This window comes from Salmo salar, chromosome 16, assembly GCF_965601325.2.
Source record: "Salmo salar chromosome 16, fSalSal1, whole genome shotgun sequence".
In the NCBI taxonomy this organism is placed as follows: domain Eukaryota; kingdom Metazoa; phylum Chordata; class Actinopteri; order Salmoniformes; family Salmonidae; genus Salmo; species Salmo salar.
In genome coordinates this window covers 44,626,395-44,635,468 of record NC_138306.1, presented here as the reverse complement: position 1 = coordinate 44,635,468, position 9,074 = coordinate 44,626,395, and the positions used below count along the sequence as shown (strand labels likewise).

At 39.9% G+C, this 9,074-nt stretch overlaps 1 protein-coding gene across 1 annotated transcript; it reads left to right on the top strand.

Annotated features, from left to right (window-relative positions):
* Positions 1-1,275: 1,275 nt before the first annotated feature.
* On the top strand, positions 1,276-4,450 carry LOC106573904 (mpv17-like protein 2). The gene is made up of 5 exons (XM_014149356.3): positions 1,276-1,692; positions 2,069-2,230; positions 2,773-2,849; positions 3,009-3,137; positions 3,684-4,450. The coding sequence occupies exons 1-5, from the start codon at positions 1,503-1,505 to the stop codon at positions 3,783-3,785; spliced, it is 660 nt and encodes a 219-aa protein (XP_014004831.1). The 5' UTR covers positions 1,276-1,502; the 3' UTR covers positions 3,786-4,450.
* Positions 4,451-9,074: the final 4,624 nt, after the last annotated feature.

Here is a 9,074-nt window from a genome sequence, read left to right as displayed (position 1 = left end):
TATTACTTATTATGTATTTGGATTATGTAGAGTCAACCACAGATTGCAATAATTGATTGTAGCCTACACTGTTTATTGTGTTGTAATGGATATGGATTGGATAGGGCTGCAGGTAGCGTAGTGGTTAAGAGCATTAGGCTAGTAACTGAAAGGTCGCTGGTTTGAATCCCTGAGCCAACTTAGTGAAAAATCTGTTGATATGCACTTGAACAAGGCACTTAACCCTAATTGCTCCTGTAAATTCTTCTGGATAAGAGTGTCTACTAAAATGTAAAACATGTATAATTATTCTGAGCAGTGATGAGGAGAGAAACCAGTGGTGCAGTATCTCTGATTCCATATCTCTTCTGAACAATGATAGCAGGGATTTGATTTGGGACTGGGAGAGTGTCTACCTCTCTGAATGGATCAGGAGCAGAGTGAAGGACAGCTGTGGCTTTGCAAACCCAATCTGGGAACAAATTGGCAATGTAATTGCTGAATTGTAGATATGTTTGACCCCAAACCCTTCCAGCCTGTTGTTAAACCATTGGATTAAACCCAAGGATGGTAGGTAATGGATTCATTGACTTTACTACATTGCAGAATGTTACCCTTTACTATTACACTAGGGCTCACGTCAAATAGAACCCAATAGAATAGGTTCATTCGATTTTCTCTTGTGATCCCATTTTTCAATACGATATCCCATAAGGAGATATCCCATACAGAGACCGAAAGGGCCTGTTACATTTCAGACATGATTGATTACCTCACTGGTGACAGCCCCTGGCAGCCACAGCCTAGAGTAGAGGTCCCAATAGAATAGTTGATTTGTAGCTTCCCATGGTGACATATCGGAGAACACTCTATACCCACTATCATAGAGGTCCAGGAGCAGTCTGGCTCTTCTGCCATCTGTATAAAACTCTTCGGAGAGACAGAACATGGCCTTTGACAGTTAATTTTTTTTTGTTGCCACATGATGATGCTACACTTAATTTAACACCACAACACATTCAAATGTGCTCTCAAAACACGTTTTACATATAAAAATGATTTTACTGTAGGCACTCTGTCCCACCCCAACCTATATAAAGAGTGTTATTCAATAGACCTTAGTGCACAGTAAGTCAAGCTAATTCACAGATTTAAAATATGATTGTACGGTTGAGCTGGCCACTAGCTAGCTGCAAGTGCAGCAGGGCCTGAAAACAACAAATGTAACTGTCAACACTAGATGGCAGTAGCGGTGGCAGTGTGTGATTTCAGGACTTCAAATCTGCCTGGAAGACAGCAAAACTCTGTGGTAGTTACATGTGCTGATGCGGAAGTAAGTTCTCATTCACTTTATTATTTTAACTCAACTCATGTGTCAGCTAAATTGCCACATCACATATGTTCGACTTCGATACTTTCAAAAGTAGATCTTGATTAGCGTGTGGTCAACATTTGCCAGGCATCCACGAGCCAGAGTTAGCTAGTTAATGCGTTGCAGATGACTGGTCTCCTGTATATTCATCATGGTAATTCCTCGAGGTAAAGATTTTCTTGTGCGGATTTCATTCTATTGGAAACCACTGTTACAAGGAAGATTGCTCATATTAACAAACACCCTCAGTGGAGGTGTTACGTTGTCTCTGGGAGATATCATACAGCAAACCAGGGAGAAAATGAAAGATCCTCAGAAAATTCGTGACTGGAGTCGCACAGGTGAGAATATCCAATTGTGTACAGTTGCGGTCAAATATATTGGCACCATACACTATTTATAATAAAGAACGTTTCAATTGAAAACTTTTGGTGTTCACACGTGTATTTGTTTTGAAAATAAATAAAATAGCAATTCAACCCCCCAAAAAACAGCATTCTTCTCTCTTGCATTATAAAATGCAAGTGGTACCAATATATACGGCTGCATCAGTAGGCCGAGTGCAGCTACCACCTGTGCCATTAAAGCATTGGGCTCTTGGCACAATGTTTATTATTTTTATACTAGAGCTGACATCATACCCAATTTTTGATAGAGGATCATGTACAAAATAATTTGAGGTACTTCTGTCAATAGTTTATTTTCTATTTTCCCTAGGGCACATGTTTGGAGTGGGTTGCTCCATGGGACCTGTCCTCCACTGCTGGTATTCGTGGCTGGATAAATTCTACATTGGCAAAGCCTTGCACACTGTAGGCAAGAAAGTCCTAGTGGACCAACTAGTTTGCTCACCAATCCTTGGAGCTTGGTACTTTTTAGGTGAGAATGAAATGCAAAAGCTCTTTTGGTTTCCATTCATACAAGGTATAATTTATTTTTGCATTAACATAACTGCAAATAACATTCTCATATGCAATATTTGATTGTCTTAGTGCAAGAACAAATAGGCCTTCAGCCTTCCCTAGTCTTGTGTGTCTATAGGACTTTTCACATTGGGATTATGATGGGCTCGGGGGTGAAATGTTCTGAATGTGAAAAGCCTTGTGTGTGTGTTTACCTTAAGTGTGTGTGGAGTCAGTTTAATTGCATCAAGCCACTAGTGAGGTAAGAAAAGGGTTTGTGTACCGTACATCAATACTAGATGTTAAAGAGTGGGTCAAAGTTTGCCAAGAATATGACCAAATGGCATTAAGGTAACAAACAACTGATATGGGTACCAAACCCTTACTATTGTGATTGGATGTTATCTGTAGCCTATGTGTTTCCATTTTTATACTGACTAAATACTGTTTAATCATTTGGTAGATATCCCAGACTTTCATACAGTCAATGCACCCATCCTTCACCTTTGTTTATTGCAGGCATGGGAGTAATGGAGGGACACGGTCTATCCAAAGGCGCACTGGAATTCAAAGACAAGTTCTGGGAGTTCTATAAGGTACGTGCTACAGTCCTGTATGTTGTAGAATGTATTCCTTGTTCAATTTTACCATCTTATATGTTATGCTGATGTATCTATGATGACACTAGAGAATACATAGGGTTGATTTGACTGAGGTTATGATATTTTGAATTGTTATTGTGTTTCTTACCATAGGCTGATTGGTGTGTCTGGCCTGCCGCACAGCTGATCAACTTCTATTTCCTTTCACCCCAATACCGGGTCCTTTATGTGAACACAATAACCCTGGGTTGGGACACCTACCTGTCTTACCTCAAACACAGAGTAAGTTGGACTAGTCAGAGAGAGATTGGAATCAATAGGGAAACATAACTCCCTTTTGCCTTGCTACCCAAACTCCTTGCTCCGGGCCTCTAGCCAGACGGTATGCCATGCCCACGGAATACCCAGAAGGTAGTTTCTTCTCTACAATGAGTCTAGATCTGAGTACCTCCCAGACGATTTCTATAATGGAAATCCATTCTAGACCATCTGATTGGTCCCAGAAACCGATGGGTTGGACCAGAGCCAGAACACACGTAAAGCAACATTTTGAAAATTTGTTTTTGGCTTTGACACACTCATTGGTTAGAGATGATCTAATTGCTGATGACTTTGTTTTGTACAACCCCCCCCCCCCCCTCATTTTGACGTCACTACAAACGACTTCAATGATGGCAGTCTCAGACCGAAATATGTAGCGAACAATAGAGCAGCGGAAGAATTCAGTTTAACTTCTGTCAAATACACTAATGCGTAAGGACAATACACCGATAGAATTCTAGTACGTTTGCGTATATATTTTAATCCATTCTATTGGTCTGTTGACAGGAAGATGATCAAACAGGAGAGCTCGTTCTTGACAGTGGTGTCATAGAGGTGACCCAGGAGCCTGTTGGGCCCATCGCTCCAGCTAAACGGTTTGAGGAGTAGGTTTAGCCCTAGTACTGAACTCAATACTGAACTCCAAATAGTTGAAGATCAATGTTTCATTCTTGGAACCGTTGTCTCTTGCAAGGTGTATAATTTCATGCGTGTATAATTACTTATGTGTCATGTAACTTTTCTGGTTTAATTATTTCCAGCCACAGTAACCATAATCAAATACCGTTATCCTACTGTTTAAGATACCAATCTTGCCTTAAAGTGATTCACTACTGCCTAATATTTGTCTCAGGATTTCAAATGGACCAATACGTTTATCTGAATAATGAAAGATATCAATTACTCCAGTATTCAATGTTTTACTGCAAGATGATTATTCTAGTTACCTCAATGGTTAGTCACAGTGATGTAGATGTTTTTCACAACAATTTAAAACTTGAAGCAATGATAGTTAAATACATGGTCTATTACTTTTGAAAGGATTTACAGATTCAACAGTTAAATGAAGAATGCTATGTATTTATTTACATAGTTGGTAAGTTATGGCAAATGTGTTGAATGGAAACGATAGATTATGCACAGTCCGTTCATAATACATATCAATCTATGATCTTCTATTTGCATAGGTGGATGGGGAAAAAATCTGTAAAATGCTGTGATTAACATCTTTAATGTTTGTTTGTTTTTTTTAAATACAAAATGTAAAAAATGTGTGTAGTTGTCTGACCTGATTACTCTTACATGTACCTTAATAATACATTACAACTCTGCTTCTTTAAGGAATACATAGGATAGGATAAAGTAATCCTTCTAACCCCCCCCCCTAAAAGATTTAGATGCACTATTGTAAAGTGGTTGTTCCACTTTTAAGAACATTGTGGCTACTGGTTTGCTTAATATAAGGAATTTAAAATTATTATTTTAGTTTTGATACTTAAGTATATTTTAGCAATCACAATTACTTTTGATACTTAAGTATATTTAAAACCAAATGTTTTTAGACTTTTAGTCAAGTATTTTACTGTGTGACTTTTACTTGAGTCATTTTCTATTAAGGTATCTTTACTTTTGTCAAGTATGACAATGGGGTACTTTTTCCACTACTGCGTTTTTGGTTGGAAAGGGGTTATACATTCAGTATTATAAAATATTACCCACAAACACTTGTGTACAGTGAGAAATTCCTCCCACTTTTGATTTAAGAATCCCGACAGAGGAGGCTTAACTTTCCATCCAATTTGCAACAGATTTTCATGCGAATATTTTAAAATCTGCATAAAATAATATGGCCATTTTTCCACCAGAGATGTTTCCATCAAACGGACTTATTGTGCATGAAAGGTTGCGCGTGTTGACGTGTAAAGAGCAGGAAGGCCCGCACACTGATTATGCACATGAAAACTTTAAAATATTTCACCTCACGTGACCATTATGCACATGTGCATGGTGGGTGTGGAAACAATTCAATTCACTTTTGCGCATAGTCAATCATAATTAATCACAGAGGTACATATGGTCATAAAGGATTATATACATACAAATAGTCCAAGTTAACCTAGGTAACAGTAAAAAAAATATTCTGTTGGAATATTGAAGTAAGCGTTGAACTCGTTGGTCAGGGGGGCGGGGTGGGGTGATTTGGGCGTGAGGCTGTCATCCTGGTTCATATTCTTGTAACGGTCCCTTGCGTCATGAAGCCATTCCTCTGGGTAACCCCGCTGTCTTAAATGCTCATCCAGACAGTCTGCTTGTTTGTCATAGTCAGTGTGTACTAAAGATATTGCGTACGCGACTGTATTGGCTGACAGGGAGGTTCTTTTTCAGGGATGTAGGGTGGAAGCTATCTCTGCTTAACAGGGAATTCCTCTCCGTCGGCTACCTGCATATGTCCGTGCTAAAGCCCCCCCCTTTATGACAATGTCCAGAATACCTGTTTCATGCGCATCAAAGGTGAGCGTGAATTTCAGATGTTCACTTCTTGTATTGATGAAGGAGGGGAATTGATGAAGTTCCTCTGCTGTGCCCTGGAATAGAAGGAAAATGTCCTCACTGAAGCGTTTCCAGAACTTGATATGGCGCAACAATAGATTGACTTAGTGCACAAACAAATTACTTTTGCAATTAAATTTCCATGTGCAGATTGAAAAATAAAAGTTAAATGGGTTTCCATCGCAGGAAGTTTATGTTCAATTTGACAAATGCCAACAGAACATTTGTTTGTTCGACATGTTGGGATCTTTTTTGTGTCGGTAAAATGTTTTATGCGAGAAATGGCCGTGGAAACGCCGTTGTGCGCAAATATTGATATATACAGTTGAAGTCAGAAGTTTACATACACCTTAGCCAAATACATTTAAACTCAGTTTTTCACAATTCCTAACATTTAATCCTAGTAAAAATCCCCTGTCTTATTTTAAGAACGTGAGATATCAGAATAATAGTTGATAGAATGATTTATTTCCGTTTTTATTTCTTTCATCACATTCCCAGTGGGACAGAAGTTTACATACACTCAATTAGTATTTGGTAGCATTGCTTTTAAATTGTTTAACTTGGGTCAAACGTTTCAGGTAGCCTTCCACAAGCTTCCCACAATAAGTTGGGTGAATTTTGGCCCATTCCTCCTGACAGAGCTGGTGTAACTGAGTCAGGTTTGTAGGCCTCCTTGCTCGCACACACTTTTTCAGTTCTGCCCACACATTTTCTATAGGATTGAGGTCAGGGCTTTGTGAGGGCCACTCCAATACCTTGACTCTGTTGTCCTTAAGCCATTTTGCCACAACTTTGGAAGTATGCTTGGGGTCATTATCCATTTGGAAGACCCATTTGCGACCATGCTTTAACTTCCTGACTGATGTCTTGAGATGTTGCTTCAATATATCCACATAATTTTCTTTCCTCATGATGCCATCTATTTTGTGAAGCACCCCCACAACATTATGCTGCCACCCCCGTCCTTCACGGTTGGGATGGTGTTTTTCGGCTTGCAAGCCTCCCCCTTTTTCCTCCAAACATAACGATGGTCATTATGGCCAAACAGTTCTATTTTTGTTTCATCAAACCAGAGGACATTTCTCCAAAAAGTATGATCTTTGTCCCCATGTGCAGTTGCCAACTGTAGTCTTGCTTTTTTATGGAAGTTTTGGAGCAGTGGCTTCTTCCTTGCTGAGCGGCCTTTCAGGTTATGTCGATATAGGACTCGTTTTACTGTGGATATAGACACTTTATGTTGTTGTATTTTTCACCCCTTTTTTCTCCCCAATTTTGTGGTATCCAATTGGTAGTAGTTACAGTCTTGTCTCATCGCTGTAACTCCCGTACGGACTCGGGAGAGGCGAAGGTCGAGAGCCATGCATCCCCCGAAACACAACACGACCAAGCCACACTGCTTCTTGACACAATGCCCATCCAACCCGGAAGCCAACCGCACCAATGTGTTGGAGGAAACATAGTACACCTGGCAATCGTGTCAGAGTGCACTGCGCCCGGCCCGCCACAGAAGTCGCTTGTGCGCGATGAGACAAGGATATCCCTGCTGGCCAAACCCTCCCTAACCCGGACGACGCTGGGCCAATTGTGCGCCGCCCCATGGGCCTCCCAGTTGTGGCCGGCTGCGACAGCCTGGACTCTAACCCAAAATCTCTAGTGGCACAGCTAGCACTGCAAATTGCTCCCAAGGATGAACCAGACTTGTGGAGGTCTACAATTTTTTTCTCTTGGCTGATTTCTTTTGATTTTCCTATGATGTCAAGCAAAGAGGCACTGAGTTTGAAGGTAGGCCTTGAAATACATCCCCAGGTACACCTCCAATTGACTCAAATTATGTCAATTAGCCTATCAAAAGCTTCTAAAGCCATTACATTATTTTCTGACATTTTCCAAATGGTTTAAAGGCACAGTCAACTTAGTGTATGTAAACTTCTGACCCACTGGAATTGTGATACAGTGAATTATAAGTGAAATAATCTATCTGTAAACAATTGTTGGGAAAATGACTTGTGTCATGCACAAAGTAGATGTCCTAACTGACTTGCCAAAACTATAGTTTGTTAACAAGACATTTGTGGAGTGGTTGAAATACAAGATTAAATGATTCCAACCTAAGTGTATGTAAACTTTCAACTTCAACTGTACCTAATAACCATCATATCGAGTCATATGGTGTGTGGTCCTCCCACGATGACTTGTTAAACCATACAGTTTATTAGGCTACAGATGAAATAAATTATGATGAACTTCACAGGGTGTTGGAAGTGCACTGTGATCTTGATGCACCTTTTCAATATCTATCAACGGTCTTATTCTGGTGACATGATGATCAATGTTTGAATGCTGTTTGACAAATAAACCTATTATTTCAAGCTCGCATCCATAATAATCTCATCATAGACTAGCCTACCCGCACAATCTACCTGCACTGTATCTGCCACCTGTTAGCTATAGAGCGTACATGCCAGGACCAGATATGTAGGCACATTCAGTGGCGATTTTAGCATGTAAATCTTGGTGGTGCAAAAAAAATACAAGTGGGATGCATGCTAGCAAAACCACTACACAACACAACACAAAACAATACATTAATTGCACTATAACGGTGACAAACCGTGCCCACAAACTGTCAGAGCTACGTAAATTTCTCCCAACATCTTACCACTGCTACACCTGGCTATCAGTGGTTCTGACTTGGTGTACAAGGAGAACACTGTAAGAACGCCACATGTTCTGAAGTCTGTCACTGTACATTTCAAAAGTGCAGCGAAACAGTCTGGAAGCGAAACAGTTCATTCAACTTTATTTACTGCTTTTTTTAAAACCATAGCTGATATGGCTGACTTGCTTAAACATATGTGGTTTCTAATGACAATTGAGATGTACAAACTATGGCATAAGGGGACAATAAATGGATAAGAGGCAATCCGTAATTTCTTTTAAGACATTAATGAGCGAGCTAAGACGGACGTAGTCAATATAACTATTTGTTTAGCACTTTTGTATTCGGCGCATGTGACAAATACAATTTGATTTGATTTGAGCATACAATACATTTTTGGACTCACATTGTTGTGCTGTGCTCACTTCAACAGGAAGGTGGCGCAGCGGTCCTTCGTGGGCAAATTTTGTCATCAAAGTTTGGCATTCTCTGGATTTATGGTGCTTTCAAAACAACCGGGAACTCGGAAAACATCAAGGTCAAATCATGATGACGTCATTGATCTTCAGGTCGTACCTCGTTTATTCCTGACTTCCCAGTTGTCTTGAACTCACTGAAGACAAGTTTTCGCAGTTCCGAGTTAACAGTTGTTTAGAGTGCGGCACAAATCATGCTTCATTGACAGC

Bases quoted from the DNA above. Each gene is read 5' to 3' on its own strand.
- LOC106573904 (XM_014149356.3), top strand. From the start codon at position 1,503: ATGGTAATTCCTCGAGGTAAAGATTTTCTTGTGCGGATTTCATTCTAT. The intron at 2,231-2,772 runs GTGAGAATGAAA...TGTTTATTGCAG, and splicing joins TGGAGCTTGGTACTTTTTAG to GCATGGGAGTAATGGAGGGA. The intron at 2,850-3,008 runs GTACGTGCTACA...TTCTTACCATAG, and splicing joins AGTTCTGGGAGTTCTATAAG to GCTGATTGGTGTGTCTGGCC.